This window comes from Rhinoraja longicauda, chromosome 17, assembly GCF_053455715.1.
Source record: "Rhinoraja longicauda isolate Sanriku21f chromosome 17, sRhiLon1.1, whole genome shotgun sequence".
Lineage (NCBI taxonomy): Eukaryota > Metazoa > Chordata > Chondrichthyes > Rajiformes > Arhynchobatidae > Rhinoraja > Rhinoraja longicauda.
The window spans coordinates 22,516,969-22,532,600 of NC_135969.1; the positions used below are offsets into that span (position 1 = coordinate 22,516,969).

Below are 15,632 nucleotides of genomic sequence, written 5' to 3' on the forward strand. Positions count from 1 at the left end.
GAGTCATTTTTGTGTTTAATTTCATATTCGTAACTTTATTGTACACGTACGGCATATTCTTGGAAAATTCTTGGGTATTATAATACAGTCTTCAAATTGTTATGTCATTTAAAAGTATAATAATCATAGGGAATATATTTAGCAACGTTTATACGGCGCCAGTGAGAAACGGCCGTTAATGGTCAGTGGACAGGAGCTGTATGTGACGAATCTTTATGTAGGGGTTCCCTGAGACATGAAAATTATTTCAAGGGTTCCGCAAGGGTAAAAAGGATGAGAAACACTGCTCTAAATACACACCTGATGTGGAAAGAGAAATAGTTATTATTTCAGCTTGGAGGTATGACCTGAGCTTTTACAGTATTTTCAGCGGGTCAGGCAGCATCTATGGAGAAAAAGAATGGGTGATGTTTCGGGTCGTGACCTGCAGAAGCGGTCTGAAGAAGGGTCCCAACCTGAAATGTCACCCATCGTTTTTCTACAGAGATGTTGCCTGACCCACTGAGTTACTTCAGCACTTTATGTCTATTAAATACTGATACTGTAAAACATTATTGTTTCCTTATACATCACATAATACAGAGATACCTCAAGAAGTTAGAAAAGCACTTTATTGCAAAGAATTTGAGACAACAAGTTTACTGCAGTAAGACTACCTTTGATGTGGTGCTTTAAAGGTTCCAAGGACAGACGTCAACTGGATGTTCTTTGAAGGCTAGAAGTTTGAAACAAAATACAAAGTTGACGTGGCTTTGAAGTGCGGATACTTGGTGGGTTTGATTCAGCTAGAAAGACGAGGGTATGAGGTCTTAGGATGAGGCTAGAGATTCATGACAGATTGGAGAAATGTTTTTGTTTGTGGGTTAATGAATCCTAGAATCTCCAGAAGACAATGGATGCTCTTTTCATAGCACATCCAAGACTGAAAATGGAGGGCCGGGGAGGAGTGAATTTAGGATCAGGCAGGAAAGTGCAATTGACGTTGTTCAAGGGGCTGTGAGTATAAGGTTTTCTCTCATTTTATACTTTTATTCTAGAACAAACTGGCTAAAGACTGAAACTTGTCACTAACAGTAAAGCAGATCTACTGATGAATTGTTATCTGACATAAAATTGTGCAGTTATGAAGTATTTTGAGCACAGCTGCATTAGATGCGTGTTCTTTGCTGTGTTCTTTGCTGGGTCTTTTGGTGCGTGCCCCCAGAGCAGGGGAGGAGGCGAAGTAGGAAATGTGTTGACAATAAAGATATGTCATTTTGTCTTTGTGTAATTTGCCTTGTGAGCTACTCCACTGTCATATCATATCATATCATATATATACAGCCGGAAACAGGCCTTTTCGGCCCACCAAGTCCGTGCCGCCCAGCGATCCCCGTACATTAACACTATCCTACACCCACTAGGGACAATTTTTACATTTACCCAGCCAATTAACCTACATACCTGTACGTTTTTGGAGTGTGGGAGGAAACCGAAGATCTTCTACAAGATCACAACCATTTATGCTCTTTTGTCCTGTTGTCCATTCCCAAATTTTGTCTTTGAACCCATACCTACAGCTGTCAAAGCCTTAAATTCCAAAATCCCACCCCAAAATCTCTACACCTTTCCTTTTGCCTTTAAAATGGTCCTTAAAACCTCCCTTTCTCACACTCTTGTGTTCATCTGACCTGATATCTAATTTTATAGCTGACATTTTATATTCGATAGCAATCTTGTGAAGCACTTTGGGATGCTTTTGCAACGTGAAGGCACTATGTAAATTAACAATATTGATGAGCAATGGATCTGGGAAGTAAAAGGATCAGCAGTTATAGAAAAGATTTAAAGTGTGAAGAGCTTTTTCAGCAAACCACTTGATCCTTGGCAACTAGTTTATCATAGCTGTAAAGCCTCTCACCGGGGTCATCTTTGCGTTCTTTTAAATCAAATGGCTGATTCAATAGGTTCCTTTCCTTTGTGCTGATTTGCTTGTTTATTTTCATGCAATGGACATGCGTAATCGGAGAGGCTGGTTCTTTGGTGTGTGTTCCTGACTGACGTGCTTGTTATTTGCCATTGCTGTTGGAAAGAGTTCATAGAAATAGTGTACATATTGGTAGTCACCTTCACAGCGTGAAAAAGTTTTAAATTGCCAGATTGACTACTTGGACCTGTCAACAGCTACTGTATCTGGATACATTTATTTAAGTAAACTGCAGTCTTATTGATATTGCATGAAAAGTAACCAACTATTAAAGACCATAACATGTGAAACTTTCATTACCTGGCATTGTAGTTATGTTGGGGTCATAGTGGTTTTAAAAAACTGATTTGGCTGAATGGTATTTGGGTAATTAAAATTTTCATTCAACCAGTTTTACGATTGAATTATTTCAAAAGCCTGTTTGGTCTGACCATTATATAATGCAATTAATTGTATTTGGATCTGTTTCTTCAAATGTTGCTCTTGTGATTGGAATGTTTAGCACAAAGATCTTTGTTGGGATGCTTATTGTTTGTTACATACCTTAATGCATTAATGACCTGGATGTTAAGGTTAGAGGCAGATGACAAAATTGATAGGGTTGTGGAGAGTGGGGAAAAATTCATGCTACAGAAGGACATTGGGTGGAGCAATGGCAAGTAGAATTTAATCCTGACGTGTGAAGTGATATATTTTGGGAAGTCAAATAAGGATAAAACAGGTAGAGTTACTGCAGTAGAGTTACTGCCTTACAGCGCCGGAGACCCGGGTTTGAACCCAACTACGGGTGCTGTCTGCACGGAGTTTGTATGTTTCCCCCGTGACCTGCGTGAGTTTCCTGCCACACTCCAAAGACGTACAGGTATGGAGGTAAATTGGTTTGGTGAATGTATAAATTGTCCTTAGTGTTTGTAGGATAGTGTTAATGTGCGGGGATTGCTGGTTGGCGTGGACCCGGTGGGCTAAAGGGCTTGTTTTCGCGCTGTATCTCTAAACTAAACAAAACAAAATACGGCCAGTGGATGGTAAAGGCCTAGGGAATATTGAGGAATAGAGAGACCAAAGTATGTCCAAAGATCCTTCAAGTTGGCAGCTTAGTATAAGAAAATAACTGCAGATGCTGGTACAAAGCTTAGTATGATAGGGTGGTGAAGAATGCATACAGGGTGAGATGCTTTATTAGCTGGGACATAGAATGCAAGTGTCAGGAACATGGTGCAGCTTTCTGTCCAATATATCAATTTAGTTGTCACGGTCAAGGTGAGCCAAAGGGTTGGTTTCTGCGCTCTATAGCTCTTTGACTCTGAATCAAAGGTTTATTTCTTAGTTTAGTTTAGAGATACAGCGCAGAAACAAGCACTTCGGCCCACCGAGTCCGCACTGACAAGCACTAACACACACTAGGGACAATTTACATTTATACAAGTCAATTAATCTACAAATGTGTATGTCTTTGGAGTGTAGGAGTAAACAGAAGATCTTGGAGAAAACCCACATGGTCGCGGGGTGAACGTACATACTCCATACAGACAAGCAGTTGTAGTCAGGATCTAACCCAGGTCTTTGACGCTGTAAGGCAGTAGCTCTACCACCACGCCACCGTGCTGCCAAATTTGTGTTGTGTTTCATAACATTTTTTCTTCAGATATGTCCCCTTTAAATCTATTGCTTTAGTGCAATCATTCCACCATACCTGTTATTAGGCCACGTACTGTTTCTGGCTCGAAGACTTATCTATTTTGAACTCTTGGTGGGTTAGAACTTTGCATATTTAAAAAGAAAATGATCACAGTCAATAAATGTATTCTCTTTCTTTGTGTTGTTGTCACTCTCCAGTTTAAATTTAGTTTAAGTTTAAAGATACAGCATGGAAACTAGCCTATCGGCCCACCAAGTCCACGCCAACAATCGATCACGTATTCACACTTGTTCGATGTTATCTTACTTTCTCATCCACTCCCTGCACACTAGGGCCAAATTTACAGAGCTGAATTAACCTACAAACTCCCACATCTTTAGGATGTGGGAGGCAACTGGAACAACCAGAAGAAACCCATGGAGAACGTGCAAACTCTGCACAGACAGCACCCAAGGTCAGGATCAAACCCGGGTTTCAGATGCTCCAGTCCTTATAGAAGTTACATTTCTTGTGCAGTTCTTGTCTTACGGCCTTCTGATTCCTTTTAACTTGAAATTCTCTCTCTGTAAATAAAACTGTATTTTGCCTGGATGTGAGGCAGCACTTTCTCAAAATGCAATTCAAGTGTGGAAAGATGCTTTTAATTGTTCTAGTGCTCAGCACAGGAAATTTGGTCATTCGTCAATATGATCTATTGAAATAGTGAACCTAATGAAGGTTTAAAGATATAGATTTTCAGTATGCTTTGGCACAGCATGTTAGAATATTTCCTTTAGAGCAGCAAAGGTAAACTGAAAAATATTCTGCTTCGTGCAGTAACCTGTGGACTTGTCCAATATATAATGATCGTTTGTATATTGGGTGTCGACATACGAGCAATGTAAAAGTTCAATCAATATACTCGCGTTTGCAATCCGACAATGTGAATATGGCATTAAATCTGGCCTGATGTTGCTAGTTATTGATGGAAGATAGTGTGGAAGATAGTGTTTGTGATAAAGCGGTACAGATGATAAAGTGGTATATGACTTTTAATTACCAGGCAGACCAGAACATGTAAGTGAAATCTGCATGTTCTGCTTGCAATTATCCTCGATGGTTTCATTTCTAGCTTTTAAATAATCCCCCACCCCTCACTGTTGCAGAGAGAAGTTCCTTGTTGCTCTTCTAAGTGTATGCATTTGAAAGGGCGGCGTATTCCAATATGCCTGCGTGAGATAGAAATTGGGATAAATAGGAATGGTAACATATACCACTTTCAATGGGCAAAGCTGTAAATTTAGTTTATTGTCAATTTAGTTTATTGAGGTATAGCGGATAAGCTTTTTTGTTATCCAGTCAGCGGAAAGACTATGCATGATTACAATCAAGCCATCCGTGGTTTACAGATACAGGATTAAGGGAATAATGTTTAGTGCAAGATAAAATCCAGTAAAGTTTGTAAAAGATAATCCGAGGGTTTCCAACGAGATAGATGGTAATTCAGGACCGCTCTTTGTATGGTGATTGGATGGTTCAGTTACCTCTTTATATGGAGATTGGATGGTCAGTTGCCAGTTAACTGCTAGGAAGAAGCTGTCCCTGAATCCGGAGGTATGCGTTTTCACACTTGTATACCTCTTGCCTGATGGGAGAGGGTGTATGGGGTGAGACTCATCCTAGATTATGCCACTGGCCTTGCCGAGGCAGTCTGAAGTGTGAATGAAGTCAATAGAAAGGAGGTTGGTTTGCGTGATGGTCTGGGTTGCGTCCACAATTCGTTACAGTTTCGAGCGATCTTGGATGGAGCTGTTCCCAAACCATTCGACTATACATGCTGATAAAATACTTTCTACGGTGCATCTGTAGAAGTTGGTGAGGTATGTTGGGGATATGCCAAACATCTTAATCCTTCTAAACAAATAGAAATGTTGGTGTGCTTTCTTGCCCATTGCTTCGATATAAGTAGTCATAATGGAAATTAACTTAACCAATCGGTTTCAAATTTATGAAAGGTGTGAGATTCACCTGTGACATCTCTGATGATAGATCTATTATTTTTAAGGCCACCTGGAAGTAGATTAAGATTGTACAATGAAATATTCTACTGAATAGTTGCAGACAATACAAAACATTAATTCTACATTAGAAAGAAAAAATGCTGCAATAACTCTGGGTCAGGCAGCAACTCTGGAGAACATGGATAGGTGATGTTTCGGGTTTGGACCCTTCTTCAGCCTCATTACATGGAGAAATGGGAAAGAAAGCTGGAAGAGGGAAGGGGTTGAACAAATCACAGTTGGCAACAGATGACTTCAAGAGATCTGTTCCCTGATAGGTAGAGCATTGGACAAAGGCTCAATAGAGAAACAGTGTCGGCCCAAAAGGGATACATATTTACAAACACTGAAGCTTGTTGAAGGACACTTTTGGTGGAAGGGGTGGGAAGAGAGATGGTGCAAGGTCAGCCAGGATTCAGGAGAAGGGTGGGAGGGATGAAAGGGGTGGGGGAACCAGGGCTGTGGAGTCGGAGCAATTTTGGTGCTGCCAGAGTAGGATACACAAGAAATCAAGGAGTCGGAGTCGGGTGTTTTGGGTATCGATTCCACAGCCCAGGGCTGTGGAGTCGGAGTAATTTTGATGCTGCTGGAGTCGGAGTCCGATACACAAGAAATCAAGGAACCGAAGTCGGGTGTTTGGGGGATCGACTCCATAGCCCTGGGGGGAACGTTTGTAGGTTACTTAAAATTGAAGAATTCAATATTCATACAGTTGGATTGTAAGCTACCCGTGGAAAATGAGGCGCATTCTATATTAATTCTACATTATCACAGAGGTGTGATGTACTAGTCAGTTGATTACTGGAGTTTAGGTGAGTTTATATTTTCCTTTTTCCTTTCTAGAAGCAAGCGCTGAGCAAGACATCAGTGGAGTTTGGAACAGCTCTTCGCGGGAGATATTTGGTCCTGGAGGCTGGTTCTCTGGCCTGTACACCTGCAGCCAACGTAGCCAGGCCTCTACGCTGTGCTCCATGTCTCCTCTGAGTTGTGGCTCTGCAACGCAATGTGCCTTTTGGACATCATGGAAGTGGGGAAATATAGTAACAACACAGTTCCAGAGAGAAGCAAAGGAGTTCTCTTGGAGCCCTTCAACCATCAGGTTGGCGGGCATACCAGTATGATGCGCTATGATGATCATACAGTTTGTAAGCCCCTCATCAGTCGAGAACAGAGGTTCTATGAGTCCCTGCCACCAGAAATGAAAGAATTTACTCCAGAATACAAAGGTGAGATGTCAAGAATCCTCTTAACAGAAATGAGCAGAGTCTGTACAGTTCTTTCTGAATTATTTTTATCTATGGAATAAGTCTAAATTCAAATTACAAGGAACCATGCATTTGTTTGGTTTAAAGTGAGCAGCATGATTTGCTATCTGGTTGAAATGGGAACAGTTTGGCAGGATTTTTGACTGTTCGTTGAATCTGTTGATCTCCACAGTATTTGCACTTTAAATAGATGCAGTATGTAATCCACTTCACTTATAGTCACATAAGTTAGACCTAACAGATGGGTGTGAATAATTGTTTAAAAATTGTTCTTGGTGCTGGTTAAATTGAGCTTCAGCTATATCAGTGAGTTAATAATACATTTAACAAACCCTTAACACTGATTCAACTCCATCTTCTTCTGAAATGGCACAATAGCATTTTGGATTGAGTGTTTGCACATAAATGTGAAGATATCTGTCATTAACATACAAACAGTGCTGCCTTTGGCTGATGATCAGATAATTAAATGCCAGACATAAATTTGTGTGAAATCCAGTGGCAGAGCCTGATTGTTTTGGGAAGAAGGGTGTCGAAATGGAGACACCACACCTTTATGATAGGGATTCCTGGCATGGAGATCAAATTCAAAAGTAATCATTTTACATACTTTTATTGCAATATCATTATTGATTTATTACTGTTTTGATGTTACTAAATTTTATATTTTGTGAAATATTTAATTTATTTAAAGGAATCTAAATAAGTTTTAAATGTCTTTATTAGTGTTTTAAAAGCGTGTAAAAAGGTGTTCCCTGCCTCAGTTGTAAGTAGCTTATGTCTACAGCTGTTTGCATTTCACTATTCCTGTCTGGGTGGTTCCTGGATGCTCAATTGATCTCTGACATCTGCACCAGGTAAGATCAATGAGGTGGAGATTGCAAGTGTCACGTCCAGGCAGCTGAGAATCCAGCTGAGTTTCATCCATTAAAATGATTGATACCAGCATAAATGGGTTTGCCTAGTCATGTAATCGTAATACCATAAATGGGACATCCAGCCTAGGCTATGTGATGAAAGTGCCAGCTCTTCATATGAATTTCTAACTTTAATTTGACCTCTTTTATAAAGTTGTGCAGTCCACAAGATGTGTGAGATTTGGTTGCCATGGCATAGTCCTGGCTGTGTTTACTACTCTCTTTTTTTTTAGTTGAGCAGTGAATTGTGAATCCATTTGCTAGGTTGTATTTTACCACTGAGCCACATGGAGAACTGTCTCAATGCCTTTGTGGTGGTGACCCCTTGCATTTATTGACCAACTCTCTTCAGAAGGCCTTTGATAAGGTGCCACATGTGGGTCTGCTAAGCAAGATAGGAGCCCATGGCATTAGAGGCAAGGTACTAACATGGAGAGAAGAATGGCTGACTGGCAGAGAGCGAAGTGTGGGAATAAAGGGGGGCTTTTCTGGCTGGCTGCCTGTGACCAGTGGTGTTCCACAGGGTTGGTGTTAAGTCTACTACTTTTCACATTATATGTTAATGATCTGGATGATGGAATTGATGGCTTTGTGGCCAAGTTTGCAGATGATAAGAAGATAGGTGGAGGGGCAGGTACTGTTGAAGACTTGGACAGGGTAGCAGAGTGGGCAAAAAAAGTGGAATACAGCATTGCAAAGTGTATGGTCATGCACTTTGGTATGAGGAATAAAGGTATAGACTATTTTCTAAATGGGGAGAGGATTCAGAAAGCGGAGGTGCAAATCGGGAGTGCTGGTGCAGGATTCCTAAAAGGTTAATTTGAGTTGGTAGTAAAGGCAAATGCAATGTTGCCGTTCATTTCAAGACTAGAATATAAAAGTAAGGATGTAATGCTAAGGCTTTATAAGGAGCTGGTCAGACCACATTTGAATATTGTGGACTGTTTTGAACCCCATATCTGAGGAGGAATGTGTTGGCATTGGTGAACGTTCGGAGTGGAGTTACGATAATGGGATGATTAGGTTAACTTATGTGGAGCATTGGATGGCTCTGGGCCTGTACTTGCCTGGCTCTGGGCCTGTACTTGCTGGAGTTTAGGAGGATGAGGGGGGATCTCATTGAAATGCACTGAATAATGAAAGATCTGGATAGAATGGATGTGGAGAGGATATTCCCAGTGGAGAGAGAGTCTAGGACCAGAGGGCACAGCCTCATTACAAAAGGACATATCATTAGAATGGAGCCATGGCTTTGGAGGCCAAATCTTTGTGTATTTTCAAAGTGGAGATTGAGAGGTTCTTGATTATTAAGGGTATCAAAAGTTCCAGGGAGAAGACAGGAGAATGAGGTTGAGAGGGAAAGATGAACCATGATTGAATGGCGGAGTAGACATGATGGGCCAAATAGCCTAATTATGCTCCTATGTCTTTTCAACTTATGAGGCCTGAAATGTTAGTATAGTGGCAGTACTTACTTTTAGTTACTGGTATGAAAGCTCAAGAATGGATTTATATTATACAGATATGTGGCATGAACTTAATGTGTTCCACCGATTATCAAAGATTGAGAGGCTATCTAAAGACACTGGTAAAAAAAATTGAAGGTATTTATTTGACAAATACTTCCTCTGGAGGATGCAAAGCAAGGAGCACCATCTTAAAATTAGATCGAAGGCCAATAGGAGTGACATCGGGCAATCTGTAACTGTCCAAAGGCTATAAAGACAGCAGAAGTTCCCCTGTGTATTTCATCCCACCAGCCTCAACATTCAATGAGCCATCTTTCGTAATTTACACTGACTCAACAATTTTTTAGAACTATTCATTCAAGGAATGTGGACTTTGCAGATTGGGCCAGTATTTAATTCTCCATCCCTACTTGACCTTGCTAAAGTCGTGGTGAGCTGCCGCCTTGGGAGGCAGGTTTTCCCAAAATGATGTCGGGGATGGAGTTCCAGGATTTGGACCCAGCAATGGAGAAGGAAAAACATCCTATTTCCAAGTCAGGGTGGTGTATGGCTTGGAGGGCCACTTCCAGGTGGTGTTCCCCTGCTATTGACGGGATCTTATCCCCTTATCCTTTGGGTTGGTAGAGATCATGGATTTGGAATGTGCTGCCAAAGAAGTATTGGTGTGTAGCTGCAGTGCTGCCTAAGAAGTCGGTGTGTAGCTCCTGCAGATGGTACAGCTGCTACTTTGCGTCAGTGGTTGTGAATGAGGTGGCGATCAAGGGGACTGCTATGTTCTATACAGTATCAAGCTTCTTGAGTGTTACATTAGAATTTGTCCAAGCAGGTAAAGAATATTCCATCATACTCCTGGCTTGAGCCTTGTAGTTGGTGAGGCATTAGGAGGTAAGTTATTCGCCGCAGGATTCTTAGCCTCTGAACTTGTCTTGAAGCCACATTGTGCGTGGAAACCCTTCAGGATATTGATAATGGGAGATTCAGTGTTGGCGCTGCCATTGGATGTCAGGGTAATAGTTAAATATTATTGAATATCATTGTCTGGCACTTGTGTTGCACAAATGCTACTTGCCAATCTATCAGCCCAGGCCTGGATATCATCTGAATGTGGATTGAAGAGTTGCAAATTATGCTGAACATTGTTAATGACTGAAGGAAAATCATTATGAAGCAGATTAAAAACGTTATAGCTTCTGGCACATTCCCGAGAAACTCTTGCAGAGATATCCTGTGGCTGTGGCTAATAAAATTATATAAAATTATAAAAGGACTGGACAAGCTAGATGGAGGAAAAATGTTCCCAATTTTGGGGGACTCCAGAACCAGGGGCCACAGTCTAAGAATAAAGGGGAGGCCATTTAAAACTGAGGTGAGAAGTAACTTTTTCACCCAGATAGTTGTAAATTTGTGGAATTCTCTGCCACAGAAGGTAGTGGAGGCCAATTCACTGGATGAATTTAAAAGAGAGTTAGATGGAGCTCTGGGGGTTAGTGGGATCAAGGGATATGGGGAGAAGGCAGGCACAGGTTACTATTGTGGATAATCAGCCATGATCACAATGAATGGTGGTGCTGGCACAAAGGGCCGAATGGCCTCCTCCTGCACCTATTTTCTGTGTTTCTATGAGACAATTGGCCTGCAACCAACTTTCTTTTTGCTAAATATGATTCTAACATGAGGAGGGTTTTTCCCTTAATTCCCATTGCCTCAAGTTTTGCCAGGAACCCTTAATGTCATATTCGATGAATTGCTGCCTTGATGTCAAGAGCAGTTACTTTCACTTCTCTCTCTTACTCTTACTGAGCCTGTACTGTGTTCCATGAGTTCAAGGGGATTTGCAATGAATGTATTATTCCTTTCACTTCTTTGTCTTCTACTGTTCTCACAAACACAAGACTATTCCACGCAGCTCCATTGTTTACTGATCTGCATCTGTAGTTTGAAATACAGCGTGGAAAACAGGTCCTTCAGCTCACTGAATCCACCCGTACGTACACTTTTGCATCCTACACACTAGGGACAATTTATAGATGCCAATTAACATACAAACCTGCATGTCCTTGGAATGTGGGAGGAAATAGGAGCACCTGGAGAAAACCAACGCTGTCACAGGGAGAACGGATAAACTCCACAGCATCCATAGTCAGGATTTAATCCAGGTCTCCAGTGCTGTGAGGCAGCAGCTCCACCATTGTGCCACTGAGATCTTGCTCGTCTTTCTCATAATCAATAGCCTCAAGGTTCAGTTTACATCAAATTAAAATATCTACATTTGCTGTGAATCTGAAACACAAGATGCTGGCAACACATCTGCAACCTGAAATGTTAACTTTACACAATACTACTTGAAACACCAAATGTTTCCAGCGTTTTCTGCTTATACTACTTTACACAGTGTTAATCAGTCATTGGCTGTTCTCATAGATCACTTTGGAGCAGCTATTAAATGCCACGGCACTTAAATAATGTCAGCGCTAAAAATGTTTGTGAGCTAGTTATTATTTGGCCTGAGTGAGCTGCAACAAATTCTCATGTGTCAATGTAGCCTTAATACAAATTGGATTATTTCTAAAATGGTTACTGTACTAATACTGTAATGTAGCAATAACCCCTGTGTTCAAATATCTGCATCATATAATACTAAAGTAAGACGTGCTGTATTTAGTGATGTAATTTTAAGAGCATTTGCACTGGTTATTAAGCCAAAGTATAGTGTTTGTGGCAATGATTGCTCCGGGGTTGGGGAGGGTGAGGTTATCCTTAATCTCATCTGAGTTCATGTTGGAGAGATAAATGCTTTTCCCTGTGGCAGAGAGCAGGAAGAGCCCTCTGGAGTTACCATGGTCAGAACTGTTTCCTTCCTTGGAGATGGTCACGATTGCGGCATCTCTGTGGGTTCCCTTGAATACCTTCCTCCTCTTCCCTGATGTGGATGATGAGATTGTGGCAATACAACAATCTCCAAATAGTACAAAAACAATGCTAAGGAACTCAGCGGGTCAAGCAGCATCTGTAGGGGCAAATGGTGTAGGTTGATGTTTCAAGTTAAGGCCCTGCATCAGGTCCTGATGCAGAATCTGGCCTGAAACATCAATTTACGCCTCTTGCCTACACAGAAGCTGCTTGATCCACTGAGCTCCTCCAGCATTCTGTTTTTGTTCTAGATTCCAGCATCTGCTGTGCCTTTTACCTTCAGCTCCAAACGATACGCTATTCTAATTTGTAGAAATGGATCACAGTTCCTTCATGGCAAAATCTTGTCGTTCCCTGCTCTAATAGGCATGTTCAACTACTTTTATAACGGGAATGGTTAGGTCTGGACCCTGCAGCAGTTGGCAGTTAAGTGATGTACCTTTGAAAACTGCACCATAGTCATAGATCGCCCTTAAAGTTTCTTTCCTTGAGTGATACACCCTGTGATGAGGGATGTATCAGAGTTCTCCATCACTTCGATTCAGCTGGTCCATTGGTACTCTTTCAGCATAACCATTGTCAATCATTTCTGTGAGGAAAGATGTATTTTCATCATAAAACTTCTCATTCTTGCCAAACTTGCGTTTCAAGCTCTAGATGCGTTGCTTTCCTATGTAATGGTTACTTGGCATGCTGGCGCTTTCTTGCTTGAATGGTAAGTCTGGACAATAGTGTTCATCTGTCATCCTTGCTGAACAATTTATAATATCCAAGAACTTTACCTCTTCTCTGGACATTTCTTCCGATTCCTTGCTGGTTCTTTCACTGAAGTCGTGATTGTATTGTTTGACCAGAAGCTCCTCTCGATTTGCAATAGATATTTGATTGACAGCAGCAGCAGGGCAGCCATTCCATCCCTGCTGCCGTGGTCTCTTCTCGGGGGACCATAAACGACCCATCCCAGCAGGGTTTTCACAGCGAATGGTCCATCCCCTTGGCTGTTGACCAGCCCAAAGTTCTAATACCTTTGAAGCATTTGTCCCGATGCTTAGGTCAATGCCCGAGTCTATTTCAGGAATCTTGACATCCTTCAAGTAAGGCCATTGTTTCAGATCTTCTTGTCTGGGAATGTTTAGCTGAGAAACAGGCATGGTCTTATGTGTGAACACTTCAGATAGATGAATAAAATCATCTGTGGCCAGACTAGATATTTGCAAAGCTGAGATAAGACGACTGGTCACAGGCTTCACTTGATTCATGGTATGCAGGAGAATTTCGGTCCCAGGTCCTGAAATGTTCAGCCTTCTCATCAAAGTTTCTGTACTTCTGAAGGTAGATGAACTTCCATGATCCAAAAATGCACATGTTTGCAACACTACTCCCCTTGTGACTCTTTACTTGTACTGGTACAATGGAGAAGATGCAGGTTTCATCACCGGCCCCAATATGCCCACACGTTTGAGATGGGAGAACAGTATCACTCGCAATTGGCTTTTCCTTCTGTTCTGTATGTTCTGGTTTTTTCCCTCTATATTTTCAATGAACAGTGCTATGTCTTTCAATTATTCTTTCCTTATTCTCAGTTGTTCTTCTTCTTCAATCTCACACTAGCTTTTCAAGGTAGCAACCCAATTCAAGACATAAGAGAACTTTGAAGGTCCACAAAATGAAGAAAAACCACTTTCCCTTATGGAATCCATTCTGATGTCGCCACCTTGTGGTTGAACATCAGATCTAACCACAGACATGTACATCACTATCCCTTTAAGACGTGTTGACGTAAAATTGTAACTTCATAAGAATTTAAAACAAACTGATATCTTGCGATGCTCGAGGTCAATTTGTTCTCAGCATTTCAAAGTTTTCAGTAGCGGCTTTCTAATACAACTTCTGAAAAACAACTCTTTTGGAGAAAGAATAGGGCCCCTCGGAAACCAAAGCGGTCGTCACTGTGTGGATCTGCAGGGGATGGGCACGGTCTTCTAATGTGGTACATCTCCGTTTTTACTGTGGAGAAAGACGTGAAGGCAGGGGATTTTGGGGCAGTTAATGGAGATATCTTGAGAACAGTCTGTATGATGGTAAAGGAGTTGCTGAACATCATAAGGCGCATGAAGCTAGATAAATCTCCAGGTCTAAAATGATGCATCCATGACAGTGGGAAGCTTGGGAAGAAATTGCAGGTGCCCTGGTTGAGAGAGACAATAGGTGCAGGAGGAGGCCATTCGGCCCTTCGAGCCAGCACCGCCATTCAATGTGATCATGGCTGATCATTCTCAATCAGTACCCCGATCCTGCCTTCTCCCCATACCCCCTGACTCCGCTATCCTTTGGAGCTCTATCTAGCTCTCTCTTGAATGCATTCAGGGAATTGGCCTCCACTGCCTTCTCAGGCAGAGATTTCCACAGATTCACAACTCTGACTGAAAAAGTTTTTCCTCATCTCAGTTCTAAATGGCCTACCCCTTATTCTTAAACTGTGGCCCCTTGTTCTGGACTCCCCCAACATTGGGAACATGTTTCCTGCCTCTAACGTGTCCAACCCCTTAATAATCATATACGTTTCGATAAGATCTCTCATCCTAAATTCCAGTGTATACAAGCCTAGTCGCTCCAGTCTTTCAATTTGGAGACCAAAACTGCACACAGTACTCCGGGTGCGGTCTCACTAGGGCCCTATCCAACTGCAGAAGGACCTCTTTGCTCCTATACTCAACTCCTCTTGTTATGAAGGCCAACATTCCATTGGCTTTCTTCACTGCCTGCTGTACCTGCATGCTTCCTTTCAGTGACTGATGCACTAGGACACCCAGATCTCGTTGTACGTCCCCTTTTCCTAACTTGACACCATTCAGATAATACTCTGCCTTCCTATTCTTACCACCAAAGTGGATAACCTCACACTTATCCACATTAAACTGCATCTGCCATGCATCTGCCCACTCACACAACCTGTCCAAGTCACCCTGCAACCTCATAGCATCTTCCTCACAGTTCACACTACCACCCAGCTTTGTATCATCTGCAAATTTGCTAATGGTACTTTTAATCCCTTCATCCAAGTAATTAATGTATATTGTAAATAGCTGCGGTCCCAGCACCGAGCCTTGCGGTACTCCACTAGTTACTGCCTGCCATTCTGAAAGGAACCCATTTATCCCCACTCTTTGCTTTCTGTCTGTCAACCAATTTTCTATCCATGTCAGTACCCTACCTCCAATACCATGTGCTCTAATTTTGCCCACTAATCTCCCATGTTGAACCTTGTCAAAGGCTTTCTGAAAGTCGAGGTACACCACATCCACCGGCTCTCCCCTGTCAATTTTCCTAGTTACATCCTCAAAGAATTCCAGAAGATTAGTCAAGCATGATTTCCCCTTCGTAAATCCATGCTGACTCGGAACAATCCTGTTACTACTATCCAAAT

The 15,632-nt window shown here is 41.7% G+C and overlaps 1 protein-coding gene across 1 annotated transcript in view; it reads left to right on the forward strand.

The window, feature by feature from the left end:
- ip6k1 (inositol hexakisphosphate kinase 1) overlaps positions 1-15,632 on the forward strand; it is a 54,005-nt gene that overhangs the window by 10,226 nt on the left and 28,147 nt on the right. The window contains exon 2 of the mRNA XM_078414342.1: positions 6,488-6,870. Coding sequence (XP_078270468.1) covers positions 6,648-6,870 — 223 coding nt within the window. The 5' untranslated portion in view covers positions 6,488-6,647. The remainder of the gene's footprint in view (positions 1-6,487; positions 6,871-15,632) is intronic.